General features: G+C 36.5%; 1 protein-coding gene across 6 annotated transcripts in view; it reads right to left on the bottom strand.

Moving 5' to 3' along the window:
- The window catches only part of adgrb2 (adhesion G protein-coupled receptor B2), a 367,628-nt gene that overhangs the window by 118,309 nt on the left and 223,606 nt on the right, over positions 1-25,713 (bottom strand). For all 6 annotated transcript variants that reach the window (XM_038279177.1, XM_038279174.1, XM_038279176.1 and 3 more), the window contains one exon: positions 25,420-25,463. In XM_038279177.1, coding sequence (XP_038135105.1) covers positions 25,420-25,463 — 44 coding nt within the window. The remainder of the gene's footprint in view (positions 1-25,419; positions 25,464-25,713) is intronic.

A 25,713-nucleotide genomic window follows, 5' to 3' on the forward strand; every position in this document is an offset into this window, starting at 1 on the left:
AAAGTAATTAGTTATAGTTACTTGTTACTTCTCCCAAAAAGTAACTGAGTTACTAACTGAGTTACTCCACAATAAAAGTAACTAGTTACTAGTAAAAGTAACTATTGCGTTACTTTTGCGTTTCTCGCCCCCGTAACCCTCCCCACCCAGCCCCCACCTTCTCGCCGTGTGTTTCCAAAGCCAGCTGAATAGAGCGGACGACAAAGACAAGAACCTGCAGAGAGTTTAGCATTTATTGCAACTCAACGTAAATGACATCAGGGGGGAACGCCATGGGAAGGTTTTTAACAGGACATTCAGATCTGGTGAGTATATGAAATTAATAACTGGGGATGTCTCATTCTGAAATCCTGTGTGTTTGGGTTGTTATAGATACTGCAACATCTATCTATCCATCTATCTATCTAGATGTATACTCTGTGTGTGACATAAAATATGGATCTCCATCCCTGCCACAAAGGCCATCAAATAATGTTTAAAATAAAAAATACAGTAGGTTGAGAAGGCAGAGCATCCATCCATCCATCCATCCATCCATCCATCCATCCATCCATCCATCCATCCATCCATCCATCCATCCATCTATCCATCCATCCATCCATCCATCCATCCATCCATCCATCCATCCATCCATCCAGATTTCTCCCTTTCATTTGATCGTTCACGCTCTCCATAGTTCTCCTGTGGCGCGAGCACAGGGCGACTGTTGCGCGCCTTTAGCGAGCATGCGCGTTTCCTGTCGCTTGCGCGGTGACTCTTGCCGCCTGCGCTGTGTGGAGATGCAGAGGAAACCGTATGTGATGGGGAAACGCAGCGCGACGTAACACCGGTATTTCCATGTGGAAAACGCTGTTTTGCTGCTGGAGTCATCCTCACTCTCCATCTCTCTGTGTGTGCTGTACGTTAACACCCACCAGCAGAAACACCCACCTATTCAACTGACAGACGGAATCTCATCCTCCCCTCTCTCATGACAAGGCGCGCACCTCTGGATGACCTAAAAAATTATCTTTAATATCTCTTAAACAAAAGTAGCACAAACAATATTTTTTTCTGCACAAATCTGCACTAACGTTGCACTAACCATTCAGTCTATTTGCAGAGTTTTTTGACGTGGGTGGGGTGTCAGCTTCACGCAGCTGCGCACGAGTCCCATCATGAAAAAAGGTTAATTGTGCGACCTGAGTAACGCGCAGTAACGGGGTGTCTGCAATGGTAACTGCGTTATAGTTACAGTCAAAGTAATTAGTTAGATTACTCATTACTAAAACAAGGTAACGGCGTTAGTAACGCCGTTAGTTTCAACGCCGTTAGTCCCATCACTGATAAAGACCATATATATATATATATATATATATATATATATATATATATAGCCTATTAGTAAAATCATTCATATTATGAGAAAAGGATGTCTAAGAAGACAAACAACTGTACTCACAGTAAGTCACAAATAGCTCATGCCCCTGAGTTAGAAAACAATCTTATTAAAATCACATTTAACTGAGAATATTAATTGGAAAGAACTTGAAGCGCAGACCTGTAGAATATTTTTGTTATATTAATTGTAAACATTTCTTTGTCGTATATCTTCCCCCTGCAAAAAAGCAACCTTTTGACTGGGATGATGTTTAAGGGCCAAATCACAAGATGCTGGTAGATGTTTATATTAGTGAACCCTTGCCAGTTGGAGGTGTTGTTTGTCCACTATGTTTTTCCGGAGCTTATCTGATGTGATTCTTTGGGACTTTGCTATGCGTCAAGCACAAATTGAGCTTTATGCCACTCAACAGGTGTCTAAATAACTCACAGACTTTACTAAAGTAAAATGTACGATACCCAAGGAAAAAAAAAAAACTGGTTAAAAGTATAAGTATTGATTTAGCTCTTAAGTAAGAGGAAAAATGTACATGCTGGACACTGAACTTAATAAAGGTCCTACACTGCACTCAACATTTACTTATATGTTTTTATACAAAATAAGTTATATGCAGTGAAAATAGGTTAATATTCGTCCTCTGCTCACTAAATTGGTAGAGAAAATATAAAAATACTGACTTTCTAATTTTGTTCTACATTAAGAGAAAGGATCATAAAGTTTAACTAAAAAGAATACCTGTATAAGGAGCTGAATGTTTTTAGAGCTCTGCACTGAAAAAAAAATAGAGGTTGACAGAACTTACATTTTCTAGGCAACGTGATGCATTTGGTTTTTTGAGTTTTCCTTACTTAAATTCACTGTGGTTGAGTTTACAAAGATTTTTGAGTTCTGCCAACTTAGGTTTTTGGAGTGTTACATAGAAATTTTGAGTTCTACCAACTTAGGTTTTTGAGTTTCACCTTTAAGTTCTGAGTTCTATCAACTTTGTTTTATGAGTTTGACATATAGATTTTGAGTTCTACAAACTCAGATTTTGTAGTGTTATCTGCAAGTTGAGTTCTATCAACTCAGTTTTTTTAGTCCTACCAATCGTCTTCACTACCAATCATTCAACACACAAAAAATTATGTTAATACAACATTTTTATTGCTTCAAGCCAAACATTGCATCAATAGATACAGTATAAAACCATGTTCAACAACATAATCTTAACTGCACAGATCAAAGTAACCTGACACTGGACCAGAATGTTCTAGATTCGTAAGAGTGATGATGAGGGAAAAAACAGTAAGACACCATTTTAGTAAGAGGAAAACACACAGGTAATTTTTTGTGAAGTAAGTGTATTAACATATATGAAAAAATAACAGTTTTACAAATTTGGACAGCCTTCAGTTTGTTTTTTTCAATTGTAGTCTCTTTAAATTGGGTGCACCCTTTTAAAAAAAATAAAATGAAATAAAATGTCTTGTTTCCCAACGGAAAAAGAAAAAGGTTTTCCCTTTTTATCTCTGAGTTTTTCTTTTTAGTCCTACCACTCCGACAGGACGATGAATGCAAAAAAAGAAAGTCCTCTTCAGTCCAAATCCTTCTCTTCAGTCCAAATCCAGATGTTCACACGGTTGGCTCGCCATCTCCATTTAAGGAGAGAATCCAGAATCCAGGGTATCCAAAAAACCCAGCCTGCATAGTACAACAGAGCTTAGTTAAATCCATTCACTTCTTGTTCTTAACTGTACAGTTTATATCTCTCCAAGTATGATAAATTTCAGTGTGTAATGTAACTTTTCTAACTCATTACGAATTAACTGCTGCATTACAGGGTTAACATATAAAATGTTAATGTCACTGTTTTTCTTGTAAAGCAAATAAAATCATGAAAGCAAAAAATCCACATGTAAATAATGTAAATAACAGTAAATACCCACATCGGATTAAGAAAGTAAAATAATGTAGTCTTGTAATATTCTGTGCCTGAGTGCAACAACACTGCACTACATAAAACAATTTAGAAATTTAATAAGTTATTACACTCAACTTAATGTCTCTTTTCATTTGTACAATGAAAATAACAGGCACACTCTTTTCTCTATGCATAAACACTCACCCGCACATGCGCGGCATAAACACGCACGCGCACACGCGCATTATAAACGCGCACGTGCGCTGCTTTTCCTTTCATCAGAACGTGAAAAACATGTGAACTCATGCTTCAACTCGGTGGCAATACACCACAAGGGAATGCTAACTCACGGAGCTAACCGCTAACTGTCTGTACTTTGCAGCACTCACCGGGAAAACTGGTAAGGTCCCAGGGTCGTTCCTCCGTGGTTCTCCAGATGCATAAAATCACAATGTCCGCCAATCTTCTCAAACACGAGGGAAAAAGGCTGTGCCCTTGAAGAAAGGGATAGGAAACCCCGTACCGTAGTGGGCGTGTCCATGAACATAAGCAGTGCGCATGCCCATGAGTTTACAGTTGAGGGAACTCAAAAAATCTTGTATAGGCGATTTAAAACTCCTTGTTAAACCAACTTCTGAGAATTTGAGTTGGGCAAACGTGTATTTATTTGTTAGATGTCAAATTTATATTTCTGAGTCGGATTACAATACAATTGTGTGTTAGAACAACAATTGCCATTTACTTTTTTAACAGTGTGGTATTCAAAGCAACCAAGTAGCAAAACACTGAAAAAATTATATATATATATATATATATATATATATATATATATATATATATATATATATATATATATATATATATATATATATATATATATATATATATTTATATAAAAGCCAAAAGGGTGGAACAGATGGGAAATTGTTTGCGTCTTAGGATCTTAACTATCATCTGTAATGTTTTTCAGCCAGTCTTCACCCATCTAGCTATTAGAGTTTTTCTACGTACAACTTGGCTCCAACTGGACAGATTCTCTTTGCAATTATCTTGCTTTCTTTATTTTTTGCAGCTGGTGTAAATCATCAATATGTATCAAAGTAATTTTCGAGTTTTGAGAAAGTGAGGAGTAGAAAGAATAGGTATTTATGTTCAAATGTAGGGAGTAAAATTGAAAACTTGTCAGGACAAGAAATACTCAAGTGAAGTACAGATACCGGAGTTAGGATACTTATGCTAAGTATTGATACTTAGTTACCTTATACCTTGGTACCGAGCCACACCGTGGTACAGAATTTCAATACCAGTGATAAGATATGGGCATGTTGCCCTGATGATTATGTATGAAGACCTGAGACGGAACATGCCTTGAGGTTGTGTGAAAGTCAGTGTGTTAGAGAAAATGTACTAGACAAACAAGAGGATTTAACAGATAACTTTATGCATGTGGAGACATGTTTGCATGCACTATCTAACATGTAGGTGAGGGTTGTCCTTGACCAATGCTGTGTTTTTAGATTACCCTAACCCTCACAATGGGTTGTTTCCAGCAGCTCCAATCAGATAACAACACACATGCATAAATAAATGACCTGTTTGTTTCATGTCCTGAGTTTCAAACTCATCTTCTTCAGCCTAATCTGATTGGTTGTTCTGATGCCCATCAGTAACATTACAGCTTGGAATTCGGTTAAGCGTCATGTCATCCACAAAACCGATTAATCTCTGTTCTTATAGATTCCTATGAAACGTTGGTTATTCCTTTGATTCCTGGTAACTCTGAGGATTAAAACCTGGGCTTAGCTAATGGAGAAAGATTAAAAGAACGCTGCTTGTATTTCCCTTTTACAATTTACCCCAAGTAAAATACAACAGTATGGTTGGGATGGTGGTTAGGTTTGATCCTTCAAAGCAACAAGGTTCTGGGTTAAACTCTGAAACACCCCTAGTGTATACAGATATTCCTGCATATGGATAGTTATATTTCCACATAGACTTGCGATTTTGTTTGTACTTTGTTGTTGATTTTTTTTAACCACTGGAATTATTAGTTTTGCTTGATTTCTAGATAAAATCTCAAATTAAAGTTTTTTTAGCCAACAACAGTCAAGAGCATTTTCTCCTTGGTCTATTGTCTCTGGTTCAGGGCTAGTTAAAAACTAAATAAATAAGGCATCTTTACTCATAGATGTGTCTATTTCTGGTGAATATTAAAGCTGAAGAAGTTTACCTAGCGATCTTTTCAGTGCTGTGTGTCAAGTGGTATTTTTCTACCAGCCCTTTCCTGTCCATAAACATCCTATTTTTATGGTTGCACGGGAGCCCAACTGTCTTTAGCATTTTTTTTTTCTTGCTATGGAGGAACAAAACTGACATTATCAATAAAAAACAGAAACATACATACATATATATATATATATATATATATATATATATATATATATATATATATATATATATATATATATATATATATATATATATAAATAACAAAAATTGTGTAGGTGCTTTTTCTTATTAATGGATTTTTCACAATGAAATGTTTATATTGCCCATATATTTACCATGTTTTTCAGGAGACAATTCAACCATTGCGATCTTAAAATTGATTTTGTCCGATTAAATTCAGAAAACAGTCAGTCTGTAGCAAATAGTTTTATTTTGAAAAAAAAAAAAAAACACCCTAAAATCATATTAGTCAATACAGCCCAAAAATTTGTCAAATTTTTTTAATGATCTTGCAAGTGCTTTGTAAGTACGTGACAGGTTACTGCATGTCTAAGACCACCTCCTCAGTTGAGAGATGGTTTTTCCAGATTGACAAAGATGGCTTCCTTAACCCTTCTTTCAAACCATCTTTCTTCCTTTGCAAGAATATGGACATTGTTGTCATCAAAAGAGTTTTCTTTAGCCTTAAGGATTTGGTGAAACACTAAGTTGGAGGTGCTTTAAACCAGTTTATATCGGTAGAAGAGAAAACCAATACAATTTGATCACATTGACCAAAATATTTGATAATGGTTCTTGTAATCTACTAATAGTTAATACTAATGTTACAGTCATGGTTAAATCAAATGCATTACATGCTCACATCACTGTAATTGTTCTCTCCGTCAGCCAATCCGATTACTAAACCATCAGTTACCATTTATATTGGTTGTTTGGTTAACCATTTAATTGGTTGATCCTAAATCAATGGCTTGGTCAATTTCTAAACAACACATTGTTTAATCTAACCAAAACTGGTTTAACTGACTAGATTAGTTGTTTTTCCAACCAATCCATTCTTAGAGGGCACCTTGAAAACCAATGAAATAATTTTGAGATCCTGCGAACTGATGTATTTTCTGAGTGAGAAAGCCAACACAACACAGTAAAGTAATCTGACTTACTGCACTACCTGCTGCTAACTGTACTACTCTGTTGCCAAATCTGCAACTGCTCTAATCAAGAACATGAAGGAAGTTAGCCTTTGCTACTAGCCCTGCTACAGCCAGGCAGCCAACAGCAGGTCCTGATCTCTGCCAATAGGAAACAGTGACACCGTTCCAATGCCTGACCCTCTTTTTTTACATTCCCAGCTGCAATGAGCCAAAAATGCATAGGGTGGGGGGAAAAAGGAGATGAGGAAATGTAAAAAGATCAAAGGCTTGTATAAGGAAAAGAAAATATTTATATTTCTTGATGAAATATATCTGTAATGCTGTTAGTTGCAGAGGTAGAGATACTGTATGTTATATAAAAAAAAAATCACACTAGCTTTGCCTTTGAAGAGGAAAAACATGCAGATGTCAGTTTTGATCTTTTTGAAGTTTCCTCTTAGCACAGAAAGTTTGTTGAAGGAACGAATTGAGCTTTTCTTAAACTGAACCCGCTCATTTGGTGATTCAGTCCATGTAAATATTCTCACAAATTGATATCTGAGCATATAAAAATCTGATTTACCTTCTAAATATTTGCAGAATGTTGATGTGGCTGTTAAAAACAAACAAAATGAAAAAAAAAATGGAAACATATCTTCTTAACAAGACCAAATGAATGTTTATATTGTGTTATTAAAAGGAGGCTGGTGTCTAAATCAAGACTAAAAATACATTTGTTTAGGATTGCCTTCGACAGTTCTAGTTAGACAGTTCAACTAAAACATCATTAGTTCAACTTTTTTATTTTCTTTAGTCCAACTGCTTTTAATATTCTTTTTTGTTTCTGTATTTTTTATTTTATTTTTATTTATTATTTTATTTTTTCCTACTTGCTTTGATTCTGTTTCATTTTCCTGTATTTTAATCATGTAAAGCACTTTGCATTGTCTTTGTACTGAATTGTGCTATGCAAAAAAATTTGCCTTGCCTTGTCTATTAAAGACACTTGCCGCCTATCAAAGTAGAATGTAAATTCCCAAAAAAAACAAAACAGCATTCTTAAAAGGAGGGAATTAAACAACAAAATTTTAGGTAAAGCCTGCTCTGCATTTTCTTTATACATGAAAATTACTATCAGTAATAAGTAGCTTAAGATGTGTATCAAATGCAACACATTTAAAATCATTTGAAATGGTTGCCTTAGCTTATGGTTTTTAAATTAAATTAAATATGAAAATAGTAGATCTTTTATTAAACATCTTCAAGACACAAAGGCGAGGATTTGAAAGACAACAAATGATATGTTGATGCTTTCTCCATAATTCAGGTATCCTAACAACAATACAAGCACAGCTTAGGTTTGATTACATCTTCAAAGCTCAAAATTACCATTAGTTCCAGAGCAAATGTGAGTGATAAGTCACATCTGAAGTGATTCTTATTCCTTATCTTGAACCAGGTACTGTTTTAGTTTTAAACTGTGTCAAATTGCCATTATGTAAATCTACCCTGCTTTTGAAGGTTGCTAGAATAAAAATGTGTTTACCAGGATGGTAAATTGTGTTAACATTTTTAGATTTTAACCATTAACTAATCAAAGATTGGTAAATCAGAGGTTTAGTAAGTGCTGGAGATGGATGGATGGATGGATGGATGGATGGATGGATGGATGGATGGATGGATGGATGGATGGATGGATGGATGGATGGATGGATGGAATTAAAGATGGGTTATCCATTAGTAATTATAGGTCTTCAAAAAGAAAAGGCTAAAATTGATATTTCCAGTTTGAGGTTTATAAAAATCCAAAGTTGGCAGCAAAACATCTGAATGGCAGACCAGCATAGATAATTACTCTAGAAAAAAGGAAGCATCATCTGCTTCAAACGTTATACTGTGAGGAAATGGAGCGTTAAATCAGCTGATAATGTTAACATTCAAACAAAATTAAACTAAAATATTTTCAGGTCAAGATACATATTTACCCATCTAAGATAGCTGAATGTTCTAAAGGTTACTATCTTAGTATGTTTTGACATGGACCCATGTGCATTTTCCAAAGAATCTGGGATCGTGACAGAATATTTGAAGGGCCAGTTTCGCATTGTCAGTTATCAGTGAAATTGCAGTTACTATGTCTAACATGGTCTGTTTATCATATGTCCTAGAGACTTTCTGCTTTACATCACCAGTGGCCAAACATTTCCAACAGAGTTAAAACACAGGATACAAATAAATAAAACTGGAAAAATTTAGAAACCGAATAAAGTGCATTGCCTTGAGGAATACAGCTGGAGATATACATACAAATGTTATGCTGAGGTTGAAATCAGATCAGAAAATAAATTAATTTCTTCACATTACTAATATTAATATTAATTATTTCAATTCCAGTTTAGGCCTTTAAAGAAAAGCAATATAATTAATATTTAGCTGTCAGGGGACAGACTTCACTTGCTCACCCTTGGAAGGTTGTGGGGGTGCTGGTACCTATGTCCAGTTTTCATTGAGCAAGAAGTGAGGTGCACAATCCATCATCAAAATAAAATAGTAAAATTTTCAGCAGTGACAGAAAGTGGAATGGAGCATGTGTTAAGTTAGACAATAGGTAAAGCTTAAGACTAACCTCTTAGAGCTTACACTGATGTTGAAAATAGTTTTGCCTTCCAGCAAGACAACATGCCTAATACACTGGCTACAATGTACCAGCTAAGATAAAATAATAAAAAAAATGATTAATCTGTGACATGACCTAAACACTGATGTACTTAAACATCCTACAACTAATCTGACTAAGCTTAAGCTATTTTGCAAAAATGTGCAGACGTTTCAGCCTCTGAGTAAGGACACATTGCAAAAATACTTGCAGCTCTAATTGCACTGAAACTTACATGCACCTTAGAAGCTCATACCAAACTTTTGGAATTGCAAAAATGAAAAAAAAAAAAAATGTATATTTTTCCTTATATGTCCCAGTTATGCAATACTTTGTGATTCTCACATATTTCACCCAAAACACATTCCCAGCACTTTAGGTTCATATCAAATAATGAACATTTAGGATATTGCACAAAGCATTTAAGTATAGCATAAATGGGTCTTAAAATATAGTTTGAGTGAAAGGGTACAGGTTTTAGAATGGTATCACTTTATATCAAGCAGAGCCTGGGGATGGAATATAAAACGATAGTCAAAAAAACTGACCCAGTTTCATTTATCTGCTTCACTTTCAAGGTCCAAGTTAGTGCTTTTTGTTACATTTCTCCCTATAATTAAACTGGCAAATTATGAGTTCAAATTCTTCCATAAATTAAAGAAAGGCTTTAACAGTGTGATTAAGTCAAGGTTTACGAATGGAGTATCTCATATTGATAGGAAGTAAGAAAATTATGTTTTAATTTTTTTTTATCTGTCTGCACTTTAAAGAACAATTAAACCCTGATAATCTCGTTTGCATTTATGTTCATTTCAAATGCAACACCATTTGCATAAATCCAATGTGGACTCTTTATTCACATTTTGTTGTAACAAAATTGAAGAAAAGAAGTAAAAATTCTAAACATATGATTTTAAATGTGCAGCATTTGACACTAAGACCAGAGTATATCCTCATTTCATGAAGATTTTTTTAATCAGCGTCTGCAGGAACGGCAACATAAAAAAAAAAAAAAAAATTTTTTTTTTTTTTTTTTTCTCCAGCTCACACAAACCTTTTATGGTAGACATTTTATCTCTGACTACCAAGAGGCTGAATTGCGCATTCACCACAGGCAATACATATTCAGCAAATTATTTTTCTCTCAGTACAGCAAGAAAGCACTGAAGCAAATCCTTATATGACACAAATCATTTGTACTTACTCAACCTTTTGTAACACCTATTATACAGCGCAGGCTGGTGTCCATTCATACACATTTCTTATTTTTATTCTAGAGTATTTATGTTGTGTATGAAAGGGTTTCCTTATGTATAAATGTATTTGACCCAGATATAGACTCTGTAGGAACTAAGCTCCCCGTCTTTCACTGTCCAGGGCGAATCTCCTAAGCAGAAAACATGTAAGATTATATTAAGGATGCTGCAATGTGGATGGGAAAAGATTTTACAGCTTCAGCGTATACATGTTATCTGTGCAGTTGCTGTTCAGACATTAAATATTTATAAAAGGATGTCCTACAGTGTTTCCATCTTTTAACAGTTTTTCTTATATCTTTAACAAACTTAAATTTTTCACACTCACATGTATATGTATGAGCACATTTTGGATTCGATTTCATACACCACACCCACACGCATTTGCTCCCAATCTTTATGAGATTAACTCAAATATCTAAAACTATTTCCACGTACATAATATCACAATTTCCCTCAAATATTGTTCAAAAACAGTCTAAATCTGTTAAAATTGGCACTTCTCCTTTGCTGGGGTAAGCCATCCCATCTTACAGCTGTGCTATATCAAGATGCTGATTACCATGATAAGTGCGCATGTGTGCCTTAGACTTTCCAGAAATGTGCATAAAAAGTGTATGATAAAATACATAGCATAATACACCTACAAAAATAACAGACACAGCTGCAGTCAGTTATCTGTAAATAATTCCTCTGCATTGTTCATGTAAACATTGATATAGGATGTAAGAATATGTATCGTTGGTTTAAAACCCAGTCTGCTCATCCCAGTGGTTTCATTCTCAGGCAAGTTACTTCGCCTGCATTGTCCACTGATGGTGGTCAGATGGCCTGGTGACACCAGTGAACCAGCCTTGCTTCTGTCAATATGTCCTTACAAAACATATATGAAGTATCTCATCTCCATAAGAACAAACCATCTAACATATATTGACATTAGTCTGTGCACTAAGGAGTAAAACATGTATATTACTTCATTCTAACTGGGAAAAATAATGGTGGATCAATAGATTGATTCCAACTAGTTAAGTGTAGCAAGGTTGACAAGCTGTAGAGAATCACACGTGTCCTAAAATAGCTGCATAAAGGCATGAAATAACTGGAGCCTCGCCACAGCTGGAAGACATTGCAATTAAAGAATGTGACAAGTGTGATTTTATTTATTTTTTTGCTGGTTTACATCAAGAAGCCCCACAGAAAGAAACCAAGAAGAATTGTGCTTCGCTAGTACCTGGTCAACTTTCCATCCAGAGAGGTTTATGGAGCTGATTGAAAGGTCCAGGATTTAATAGCCATCGCAGAGTCATTCTTGAGCCATCCTATGACACCCATTTGGAACAGCCTTATTCATATGTTGCTTGGATATGTCATATATAAACTGCAAGCTGCAATATAGTACAAATAATACAACACTAACACCTATCCCTTTGTAACCCTAACCCTAACCAAATAGAGAATAAATTTGGCAAAAGCATAAGACTTATGGAAAACCTTTTTGTGAACTTAAATCTAACAGTGAAACATTTTTTAAGGTATATTTTCAGTTACATTTAGGGTAAAATGAAAGCAACATTTCAGAACAAATCATATTAACAGTCGTTATTGCAAGGCTGTTGTGTTGCTTTAGAAGCAGGACAATTTGCCACAATCAAGGGAATCGTAAGGTTACTAGTAATGCTACTAGTCATTACTGAAGTCTTTGCCCTGACTTACTTCAAATTATTACAAATGTTTGTAATAATCGTTGCTGCAGATGGTGACAAAGGCAGTTACTAAGTATCGGGGGGATTATTTTCTCACATAAGATCAAGTTGATTTGAATAGCATTTTTCCCATACTTAATTAAACCAACATTTATCACTCTTCCTATGTCCTCTTAGATTATATTTGTCTAATATTTAGACATTTCATGATTTGGCACAGGTAATATTAAATAGCTGTGGAAATAGAAATGTAAAACATCTAACTGGCAAAGATCTTTTTCCACCAGTTGTCTGCTCTGTAACACTAAGGTAGGAATTCAAATACGGAAGGTTTGCAATAACGATAAACCTCCTGTCCTTTTTAATCCTCCTTGCCTTACTTGTGGCTCATGTCACATGAGATCTCTGCACCAAACCGGGCCTCACTCACCTTCTTCCATATCGTGTGTTCAGAATGCTTTGTTAGTGACCTCCACTGTCCCAATCTGCTGCTCCCTGGCATAGCTGTGGGCTAATTTATAAGCTTCTTTCCAGGGATTAACTTTCCTTCTGGTGTTCAAACAAGTGAGCTAACAGGAAATGTAGAGATACCTGTCTTGGCTGCACCCATTTATGGTCTGCTTTTATAACACTTAAGACTTCCAATGTAGCTACAGAGAAAGATAACTCCTGCAATAAAACAAATTTTTTTAGCCCAACTTGTTTATAGTTCTATATAGTTTTAGCAAAAAGTGTTTAAACTAATGAATTTGAAAGAAAGTATTCCAGTAAACTGTTGTCCAAGCATTTTCAAGAGGCTCAAATAGGGGTACCAACTGTAAAGAAACAATTGCCCTCTTATAGTAAGGTAATATCAGTCAACATGGCAAACAAGGGTCACAAAGATCTCAAAAATATCTTTGCAGTGTTTAAATCTTACCTATGATGCAGAACAAACGTTGCATGTAAGATAGGTTACTTACTTTTAAACTCTTTAGGTCAGCCAGTGAAGATAAAATTGATTGCAGGCGCCTGGGAGAAAAGTCCTTGCAGGGTTCGAATTTTAATTCCTAGTCGATACAGATTCCAAGCATATTCCTCTTCAAACTAAAGCTCTAGCCTTTCGTTCAAAGCTTTCATTGGTCATGATGAAAACAATCAGCAACAACATTTTGTCAAGTAAAAGACTAGGATTTTTTTTTTATACAAGATATTTTCCTATGAGTCTTCACATAGCTTCCCCAACTATGTAAAAAGTAAAACTTTCCTTGTGCAAAAGTTATCCACACCTATAAGTGTCCTCTGCCAGAGAAAAGTCAAACCCCCACCTTTGCACATGGCTAATTTATCAGGACCTCCATGCATACAGTCACAAGACTAAAGTCCTTAAAGAGCCTCCGTGCCCAAAAGTCTGAGAGTTCCATTTACCACGTTGAGGTTTTCTCTACAGACTGTTGTGATATCCATAATGAGCCTAGAGTCTGACCGTGTCTGTAATATCCAATGGAGGAAGAGCACACATAAGCCCCACTGGCCGACTCCCTCTTGCCTTGCTGACTCGCTGTTTGACACAGTCTTGATCCCTTGTGTTCTGTCAGATGGAAAAGTGGAGCAAGCCGTATCATCCATCCACCCCCTCCTCCTGGTGGCTACACTGTTCGGTGTGTTAGTATGTGTGTGTGCTTATGTTTAAGTGTAGGTAATGAGTGCAAAGAATACTTAATGTGCTAAGTTTACAAGGCTTTATTGGCAGCTTTGCAGGCAGTCACCTAATGGCATATTTACAGAGTAGTCTTAAACCAAACCATAGCACAGCCTGATATAATGAAATAATTACTGCCATTTTTTATCTTGTTTCCATTAGATGTAAAGTTGCTCATATTCTGAAAAACAAATAAGCAATAGACAAGGGTGATAAAAAGTCAAAGACACAGTATCAAAATAAAGGCATTTAGACTAATGTTTTGTATACAGAGCATCTTCTTACAGCGAAGTTGATTACCTTAAAACCCAGATACACCAAGGAGTACTCTAGAAACAAAAAAATAATGTGCTGCATGTAGCAGCCAAAATTAAATGTTATTAAAATGTTTCTTCTTTTGAGAGGAAATAAGAGACTCTAATCTTCTTTTACAAACGTATTATCTTGCTAAGCTGATGAAAGCCCCTCTCAAGTCAATATAAGACAATGGATAAAGTTAAAAAGTGACCCTAAGATTTATTCAGAAAATACAATTCCACATATAAAATACTTCATTTTGTCAGACATCACAATCTAGTTTTTTACTCATCTGCTGTGTATACTAATTTAAAAAAGAAAAGCTTTTTAAAAATAAGTTTGCACTTAGTCTACTTTGATAACATTTCAGAAGGAGGGAAGCATGCAGAGAGATATAATTCTGGCCATTCTTTTTCCGACAAGCTCTCCACCAGAGTGCTTTCTTATGCACTCTTCCATTAAATTCACACCACAGCTTCTCCATAGGGCTTAAGTCTAGGGAGTGAAATTGTCACACAAAACAGTTCATTTGATCCTGATAAATGACTCAACAACACAGTACACTTTAGTTTCTTTCTCTATCAATATTTTGAAACAAAACAACATTCCAAAAAAAAGGACCACATCACAGATCCTGAGTTAAAGTTAGCAGTTCCTAGCTGTGGACATGGGGGACTTTACCATACTGTCTGTTACAGTGTCCCTGAGAAGGTTCAAGAACATTTATTTAAGGAAATAGTTTTCATTACAATGGATGTGTTTGATCTATCAATGAAATGTTCCAATTAAAATCTTCACGATCAAAAACAACGAGACGAGGCAAGAATTAGTTTAAATCAGGTTGGAAGTTGGTAGAAGGGAGGGGCACATACGGGGAAGGGGAGTTGTTAGGCTCAACGATTTGGGTGGGCAGATGGTGCCGACATATGGGTCTGTTAGGGGCAAAATAAATAAATAAAACACATGCTCAGGAATACTGAGATGAACTATGAGAGCATAGAAAACTGCGAGCCAATGTGGTCGGTTAAGAAACAATAAATGTATTTACATGACTGACAATAGGGTTTGAAGATTTAAGTGACAAAGTCAAGTAACAAAATTAACCTACACCTCAATTAATCCGAATGTTGATGAAATATCAGTCTCTCAGCAATTCAATAGCAGATTTGAAATTTGTGTTTTACAGGGATCAGCCACTGGAGCACAAGTTAGGACTCATTAAGGCTCTGTATCCGAGAACAGACGACAACCTCCAAACAACTACAAGCGCCATGGAGAAGACGTCACACACAAGATAGCTTCTAGAGCGATGTACATCCAACTGGGCTTTCTTTACTGCAGACAGGAAACCTGAACAGCAGCCTAGCCAGCCATCAGGTGAAAAAAGGAAACTAGACTATCATTAAGATGCAGCAGTGTCTGAAAACCAACATTTCTTTTTTTTTATTTTTATTTCATCATTACATCATGGTGGCCTTTAAATCACTAAACACTTTATAATGAACACTGTTCACCCTGTACAATCATAGCGACACAGTATACAGTATTTTTCAGTGCTAGGAAGACTGTGACCAATTATACATCAGCAGAACAAAGCAGCAGAATGGTCCAACACAGGAGAGCAACATAAAAAGGCAAAAAATAAATAATATGATTTTCACTCATTCGGAGGCCAGTTTTGTTATTTTGCAGTTGCATATTTGAGGAGTATATTAAATTAAGGTGATCAAACAAGGATGAAAGGACAAATTTCTCAGCTGGGCACTGGTGATTCATCTTCCAATTAAAGTGTTACAGTACACGCAGGAACAACTATTTGCAGCCCATTTGTATAAATCTATACTGAGACAGACAGACAGACAGACAGACAGACAGACAGACAGACAGACAGACAGACAGACAGACAGACAGACAGACAGACAGACAGACAGACAGACAGACAGACAGACAGACAGACAGACAGATAGATAGATAGATAGATAGATAGATAGATAGATAGATAGATAGATAGATAGATAGATAGATAGATAGATAGATAGATGTATACAGAAAGACAGAAGGGGAGCTTTATTAAATAGAAGCATGTTTTAAAATATAAGCTTTTTTGAAATAGGGTTTCATAGTTAGTGTTATTAACATAGTGAATAGAAATCACTTATAACTACAGTATCAGCAAATGGTGTGCTGAGCCAAACAAGCGAAATATTTTTTATAAGAGCTAGACAGAGCTACAGTATGTTCTACCGTGTTGCAGGTGCAACTTTTTGCACACATTTTCCTTCCCTTAAGTTTTCATTAGTGTTGCGCCGATGCCATTTTTTGGCCACGATACCGATACCTGGCTGTGCAGTATCGGCCGATACCATAATAATGTAAAATAATTGCCATCATGGCTTTGTCAAGCTGCTGCCTACCTTTGTGAAGCAGGAAAATATCTAATACAAAGTGAATCCCGTAGAACTTTTTATTGCCTACCAGGAGTGGATGATAATAGTTGAATAAACTTATGGCTCTCAAAATGGTATCGGTGCCCTATTTGTTGGTACTCGCCGATACCTATACCACCATTTTAGGGCAGTATCGGGGCCCCATCCGATACTGGTATCGGTATCGGTGAAACACTAGTTTTCATCTATAAACTTGGATGCAGCACTCTATGAACAGCCACCTCTAATGCAATTCTCTTCTCTGGTGTAAGCTCTTTGTGGAGGATGGTAGCGCATTTATGTTTGACACATGTTATAAAATGATATGAGACATTTTGAATGAAAAAAATAATTAATCATTTCCATTATATTCAAATTAAAAGAGCTGCACATGGTTTCCTTAAAGACGTAATAACATTGGAAAGGTTCTCCTTCAGTGAGCTTTTTTTTTTTGTGCTGTGGTTTTGTTAACTAGCTGCCACTTTTGCCCTCCCTCTGTGCAGCTATCTGTGCATTCTCCACCTCTTGTCTGCCTCCTGTTCAACCTCAAAGCCCTTGGCTCAGTCAGGAAGGCAGCCAAGCTGAGAGTTATGATATCTTCCAGCAAACAAACGGCTGCTTTGTACAATGCGTTTTCTGTCTGTGTCAACTTTGCACTCACACCAAGTTCCAGACAACATCCCGTGCCCGACACAGACAAACGCTAGAAGACGAGGCTTGGCATATTTTTTTCCTTTTCGTAAAAATATTCCCTGCATTTGTATGTACACTACTATGTGCTCATGTGCATATATAGCTGGATTTTGCTGTAAGATGTTTAAAATGTCAAGACGACATTTAAAAACTAACTCTCATAAAGTGAAAGGATGTTAATTTTGTCTGCCCTATTCATTGCTTACATTTGGCTCTATTCCAAATGCCCCAAGCTGTGATATGTGGGTAGACACCACTGCCTTGTTACCACTTTATATTCTGTTTGGCTCTCTGCCCTCGTCATGTCTGCGTATTTAATTTGATTGCAGCTGTAATCTGCAAGCTAGTTAATTGACTTTGCCTGGCATTGTTGCTCTGTTACCTTGATAGAGAGAGGTATGTTGATAAATGTCGAAGTCTTTTCCTCTTTGCCAAAAAAAGTGAACTTATTATGTGTGGGCCCAGGTCACTAGAGTGTTACTCTACAGCTAGAGAAATTAATGCAATCTTATTGGAGAAGCTGGTGCTGACCAAAATCTTTCTGTCATTAGTCAAAGTTGTCAGAGAAAATGAGGAGGCCTTCAATGACTTGCCCCCTAATGAATTCTGTTTTCATAAAACCCATTTGCTATGTTAAAGTATCATATGCCAAAGCTGTCACCCAGGATTATTTTCCTGTACAGATCATTGGCATTGACAAGTATATTTTGTAAGAAGAAATAAAAAGTGTGATTCCATGTTTAATTGACATGACCAGCATAAAAATACCAAAACCTTTCCTACTCAAGGCAACACTGATTGTCTTTGTCTCTGTCAGCTATATATGCTCTCCCTCTGCTCTAACTCTTTGTTGGTTCCCCTGTTGTTGCTGGTCCTGTCGTCGCCATTGTCCTCTCACCTCGTCTCTCCCTGGCTCCTTGTGCGTGTTTCCCTTAATGTTTCCGTGGTTCTGGTCTGTTACATTTTAGTTGGATTTTTGGACTGCCTTTGTTAACCGATTTATTCATTAAATCTACAAGTATTCACCTCAGCCTCTCTGTCTCTGCATTTGGGTCCTCCAAACCTCCACCAAGACGTGACAGATTGACTTTTAAAGCCTCAAACTGAGGGAAAACTCCAATTTAATTTCTTCCCATAATAATCACTTTATTATCAAAACATGATCCAGCATTTAAAATGCAAGTGAAATAACTGTTCTGTATGTCAGCAATAAACTTTCTGTACGAACATTTAATCGGAAGATGGTCCACTGATAAGATGGGAATACCAAAAAAGAAAACAATTCTGTTTAGATCCCCATTACAAAAGCCTAATGCTATGTTTAGACCTAACACAATTTGAGCATCAGGATGTTTACATGTCTATACTGGACACATGTCTAGGGGCATCAAGAGGTTTCTCTCCACGATATTTCTTCAGTCAGAGAAGTTACAGATAGTCACAGAATTCTGGCACTCCTTAGTGACCTACCACACATGAACCACTGAAAGGATATCCAGGAAGTGGTTACAACAAGAAGTTTATGAATTTTTTTCATAGCTTGGAGCTGGACAAGGCTATTGACTGCATTCTGTAGCACAGACTGTACCCAGCTGAGTCCACTGGTAGCCAAGTAAACCCGAATTCAGAAACAAGATGTAATGGCAAGACTAATTTTACAAAGTAACTGGCATCTGTACTCAATCCATCAGTTGTCAACCCAGAACAATAACTAAAGAACACCATGGGCTTTGTGGAGAAGGTGAGTTTTGTCATCATCTAGAGAGAAACTATGGCCTCCTTCGATGTCACATCACTCTTTACAATACATATAATACTCTTGATGAGGTGATGATGGTTGTCTGTGCAAGATCAAAATCAGGCACCTCTTATAGCAAAGGAACCACTCTTTCCAAAAAGCAACTGTGGCCTCCCCTGAAACTGTGCCTTCAGCCAGCCTACTTCACATGTGCTATGGGATCACTAAAATCTCATACTGTTGCAAACCTGTACATGGAAGGAAGGCTTTAGTGTCCAGGGACACCAAGGTCCATGACACCTGGGTGTCTCAGCAAGTCCAACATGTCTTTCCTGGACAGTTTATGATGGAAGACAGAAAAAGACATGTAGTGCAAATCCACTCACACACCAGTACATGTGGTTTGACTGCCATCACCACTGGAGCACAAGTTAAGATTCATTAGGACTCTCTGTCCAAAAACTGACTACAACCTCCAAACAAACACAAAAGCCATGAAGAAGGAGAAATCACAGACAGGACAGGTTCTAGAACGATGTAGAGATTCCAACTGGGTTTTATTTACTGCAAACAGGAAACCTGAACAGCGCACCACCAGCCAGCCATCACAAAGGAAGAATACAGACCGGTAGTCATTCAGAATGCTTCGGGAGTTCAGGACAAGCGTAGGTGTTTTTATTTTTTTTTATCATGATGTCATGGTGGCATTTAAACCACCAAACACTTCATTGTAAACACTTGTCACCCAGTACAAACACGGTACCTTTGTATATACAGTTATATACTGGTATATACTGTGACCAGTTATACATCAGGAAAACAGTTACTGGCCAGAAGGATGGTCCAACACAGAAGAGAAACATAAACAGCCTAGGGTGCTACGGTTTTCACTTATTCGGAGGCCAGTGATCACTCTTTGAAGGATGAGGGTGCTCTCATCGTGGATAGGAAGGAAAACTGGTTTGAGAGAGGAGTAAAGGGCGCATCTTTAGTGAAGAGAAAGTGTCCAACTTTAAATGGAAACTGTCCTTCTTTGAAGAAACATTTAGCTTTTAACTGTTACCAGCAACGTACAGTCTGGTAAACTTTTTTATTCTAGGTTATATTTTAGACCATCTGCCAGCAATACACAGAAAAGTATGGTCCAATTCAAGTACACTCGTGTAGAATTGAAATCCTTTAATTCATTCAAGTCCTCATACTACACACAGTCCAGCTAAATCTTACGAAGAAATATTTGTATTATTCAGGAAAAATCTGATAAAAAATATACATATAATTCTAGTAAAAACAGGAAGGTATCTTTATTTTTACTTGCAGGCATTGGCCTGGCTGGACAACAATTGTTCATATGTGGCCTGTATCAATCCTGCTGCTATTTCTGACATCAAAGCAGATTTATTAAACTTACAGCAACAAAGAAAGAATGATAGCAAGTTATAAGGAGTGCATTGATAGTTATAGTTATATTAGTTACTTATTTAACTTGTAAGGCTAAAATAAACATGTGAAGTAACAAAGAAAAAATACTTTGTTACCTTACTTACTTAGAATTATTGGCTAATTCCTTTTAGACAACTTTTTACTTCTACTCCTTACATTCTTTGCAATTATTTCTACTTTCTACTACATACATTCTAAAAACTTGACTAATTAGTTTTGTTTCATTTAAGCTCATTTTTTTTATGGCTTGTCAAAAAACATAAAAAACATCAAATGGAATCAGTACTGCACAAACTTGTAGTTTACAACATACCAAAATATATAGTTTTTCAACATGATGCAAAGTTACATTTGACACTGTAACCATTAGTAATAAAACTAAGAAAATTAAGTATGATGAGATTCATCCAGAATCCTAGGAAAACGTTTCTTTAATACGGTAGTGCAAGCTTAAGTCGAAACTCTAACTTCTACAAAAGTGTTTTAAAACAGTAGGATTTATACTTTTACTTGAGTAATAAACATAAATACTTTTGACACCTCTGAAAATTAACCATTGGTTAATATTATCAATTATCATTTGCTGTTTGTCACAGAGAAATAATCTTTATAAACATAAGAGAAACCATGAAACACTAATGAAGGACTCATTGGGGCCTTTTGTTTAATATTTAGTTTCAAACTCCAGCTACAAAGTCCAGTGTGCTTGCTGTTTGTTTTTTTTTGTTTTTTTTTTTTGTGGTCGCTTACTTGAGGTGTATATTTAATTAAGGCAATCAAACAAGGATGAAAGGACAAACTTCTCCAATGGGAACTAGTGATTCATCTTCCAATTAAAGTGTTACAGTACACATAGGGTGGCCTTTTTGCAGCCCTTTTGTATAAATCTATGCAGAGTAAAAGAATAAATAAATGAAAACATTGAGTTAAAAAACAGGCAGCCCTATACAAATGTTTTAAAAAATCAAAGCCTTTTTACAAAATTGTCTAATATCTAGGATTATGTATTGTAGTAGCCTTGTCTGTGGGCAGTGGAACTGAAACAACAGATGGGGTTAATTTCAGAGTAATTATTATTTAAAAGGGATTAGGGTCACTGTATATGTATAAGGCCTGTATTAGAGGACCCAAGCTTGAGACGAGGAAGCTTAACTGCCCTTTTACAGCTGGCTCTAAGTTATATATTATTTTTCAGCAGTATTTGCAATAACTAGTTCTTTTGGGGTTTTTTTAATCCAAACAAAACATAAGATCTAAATCTTTCAAAAGATACTTGTTAAAATCCTCTTTTATTTTTAAATATGACAAAGATATTATTACTCTTACTGTTTTCTGAAATCCGTCATATAACCATTGCATTTATTAATGAAGACATTCAACAGATTCTTCCAGTCACTTACAAAACTGCAGATTAGGGCCAGGGTGTCATGGTTTTGGTTATGTTGTGCTTTACTTTGCTCCTTGTTTTCTAGTTTTATTGGTTTAATTTCTAATTTGTTGTAGTTTCTAGATTTATGTTAATTCTTAGGTTTTTCTGTTTTTTTTCCTCTGTTGCCCTCTTGTGTGTGTTCCTTTTCCCTTGGCTCCCTCATTGTCTCCTAACACCTGCTCCCTGTCAGCTCGTTAGCCCTGCCATTGTCTCAGTCAGCTACATATACTCTTACCCTGAAATCCCACATACTCCGTCTGCGCTCCGCTCCGCTCCGCCCCGCTGCGCTCCAGACCGCCTGCTCAAAGCAAAGCCTACAGCCGCCGCTGTGGTCCCGTCCGCTCCGCTCTGAGTTCCTTGGAGATCGTAGAGGGCATGCGCGAGATGAACCAGGGTTTCCGCGGATCATTAAAAATAATTACAATTCATTCATGTTTTCTTTAAATCAAGGCCTTAATTGGCACTAAAATTATTTAAATATGTTTATCGAAAAGTATTCATAATTCTTTAATAAAAATGCTTATAAAAACAATTTCGTCAGATATATTATATCGCTATTAATTTGCGTGGAACTGATCATAAAGCCGTATGTTCAGAAAGGAAGCTTGAGGTGGAGAAAAAGCTAGAGGATATATATATATACGTATATGTGTGTGTGTGTGTGTGTGTATGTGTGTGTGTTTATATACATACAGGAGTCATGGAACTCTGCTTACAGCTCCTTCATATTTCATGTACACTAATAACTTGTGTATATGGTTCTTGTTGATGGCATTAAAATAATTTCAAATAGAATTAAATTAGAGTCACTCATTCCTGTATGAACCCTGTGAACGCTTAATTTAATATGACATATTAAAAAAAGCATATGTTCAGTTTCTGCCCAAATATATATATATATATATATATATATATATATATATATATATATATATATATATATATATATATATATATATATATATATATATATATATATATATATATATATATATATTTGTAGATTTTTGTAACGGGGATAAGGATAATTCAAAACTGCTTTTTTTGAATGAACTTGTTCACTACTCTCAAACTCAGCATCTCTTTTCATTCCTGTAATAAGAAGTTTCTTTTGAATGGATTTGATTAAAGTTTAAGTCCCTCGGTATAAAATAAATATTTTGATGGAGATGAGAAATCTGCTTCCTCGTTGGTGAATAACCAATAGTTTGGATCCAATCATTTAAATAAACGGTATTAGTTTTGTTGCTGCTATATTTTAATTTGACGAACCGGAATTTGTCGATGTTCTTTTTCCTGTTTGGTGCGATTGCAATTGCGGATCTTGACCTGGCCGGACCGGAGCGGAGCAAAAAATAGCTCGGCTCCGTAATTTGTCGGTGACGGACGGAGAAGACGTACGTGGACGGAGACGTGCGGAGGAGTAGCGGTGGATGTGGAACAGCTCTCATTGATTTCCATGAAAGACAAGCGCTCCGCACGACGTACGTCAGCGGGGCGGAGCGGAGCGGAGCGCTGACGGAGTATGTGGAATCTGGGGGTTACTCTGCAGTCACTCCTTGTTGGTTCCTTGTCGTTGCTGGCTTCTCATGTTGTCTTCATACCTCGTCTCTCCCTGGCTTTGGTGTTTGGTTTCCCCTGATGTCTCCATGGTTCTGGTTTGCTTACATTTTTTTTTTTTTTGGATTTTTTGATTCCTGCCTTTGTTAACCATTTTCATCATTAAAACTACAAGAATTCAGCTCAGTCTCTCTGCCTCTGCATTTGGGTCCTCTAAACCACGACCAAAACGTGACACAGGGTTTTCACAAGGATTGTTTGTGAGTCTACAAGGGGGGTGGAGTCTTAAGAGAAGCAATGTAAAATTAGACTTGCTTTATTCTATAACTCATCCATCTCATTCTCTGTTTTATTTTGCCTCTTTGCAAATTGAGCCCACTCCTATTCATTTTGTTCTTTTCTGTTTCATACTGAGAGAAGCTGTTCAGATATCCCATTAATAAGCACATTTTTAGATTGGCCTAGTGAGACGTTGTGATGATCCACTTGCGACTGCAGGGTGTGGGTAGAGAGAGCTATGCACCACTGCAGCAATGATGCTGCATTTCATGTGCTGTTTAGGAATCTAACTTAACCTCCAGATGGCCACTCCACCACTCCCTTTAAAGGTTGCCTTCAGTCTGCTGGTGGGAGTCTAAGTGTTCACCTACATGCAAGAAGACGTGACTAAGGGTGTTGGTCAGTGACAGAGTATGCAGTTTGTTGGGCAGGCTGGTGGTCCTGTTGGTGCAGGAAACGCAACTGAAACTGTCAAAATAACACATTTCCATAACGTTTTGAAAACAGTTTCTGCACTACAACTAGAATTTCAGTGCAATTTTGATAACTTCCAGGTTAACGGCCCGTTAAACTCAAATGCACATTGACGCCTCTTCGCTTTCCCATATGATACATCCTAATTCTAATTATTTTAAATTAGGCTCTTTCATCAAGGTTCTATGCCAAAATGATTACATTTGATACAGTTTTAAAAAACAAAATGTGGAAAAAGTGAATCTTTGTGAAGACCATGTGTTTTTTCATATGTTACAAACAAATACCAACATATGAAACACTGTGATTGCAAATTACTCCCTTTCCCTAATGTCATGCAGTGCTACTACAGGTATAAAGTGGTAGCTTGGGCTAGACATCATGTTACTTGTGATGAGTTTCTTTGAATCATCTATTAATCTAAACCATCGCATGATTAATTTATCTATTTTCTCTACCAACCCTAATCTTTTATGGTTGCGATGGAGGCTGGTATTTATTTCCTGTTTTTAATAGCAGAGCATACCATGGTTTGGGATGTAATTTTAAGCAAAATATTTAACTTCCGTATTCAACTGCATATTCCCTGAGCTACACTTAATCCGGGAGCTGAAGTTTTTTTTTCAAATGCATTCAAACAATTTGATTTCTGTCACAGACAAATTGAACATTCTCTACAGTATGTGGGTTAATGGCTTAAACCATCCAATCAATTGTGCCTGTTTACATCCCAGAGTTCAGTTGTGCAAGTCCACTTTTCAAAACAAGCATAATCAAGCTGTCTGTGTCCTACTTAAATATATAAGAGAAATGTCATTAGGAGGACACTAGCACTTAAGGGAACTAATTCAATACAAGTTGGCTGCTGGAATTAAAGCAACAAAAAGCAGAATAAAGACCAGCGAATTAAACTGTCAACATGGTGTGAAATAGGTAAACACTGAGAAAGACTTAAGATGAGTGTTTTCTTTGAACAACAAGAAGCAAAAAGACAATAGTTTATATTTTTATTATAATCTAATTAACTAATACCAGTCAGAGTTCTTTCTTCTGAGACTACACACACGATAAATATCAGCAAAACACTCTGGCAAGACCTTGTGTATATCTTCAACACCATTCATTCAGAGAAACTTACGGGTTGCCATAGTTCCAGACAACGCACTGAGGATCTGATGTACCCTGCAAGATAGAAAAAAGAGGGGGGGGGGGGAGAAGATAAGCTGTTATTGCTTGTGGAAAGGAGGTGGCAGAGGGAGAAGACAGAGTAGTTTCTTGCCAAAAGGGAAAAAGAGTGATGCTGCATGGGCAATGGAGGGAAGCAAACAGACAATGAAAGAGAAGGATTGTGACAGACTGCGAGCGTAAGACATGGAGAAAGAGTCTTTCTTTAATAGGAAAGAGCAGTAAATAGCTGCTACTGATGCTGCTG

This window comes from Cyprinodon tularosa, unplaced genomic scaffold (genome assembly GCF_016077235.1).
Source record: "Cyprinodon tularosa strain WSP-4 unplaced genomic scaffold, ASM1607723v1 ctg149, whole genome shotgun sequence".
Taxonomy (NCBI): domain Eukaryota; kingdom Metazoa; phylum Chordata; class Actinopteri; order Cyprinodontiformes; family Cyprinodontidae; genus Cyprinodon; species Cyprinodon tularosa.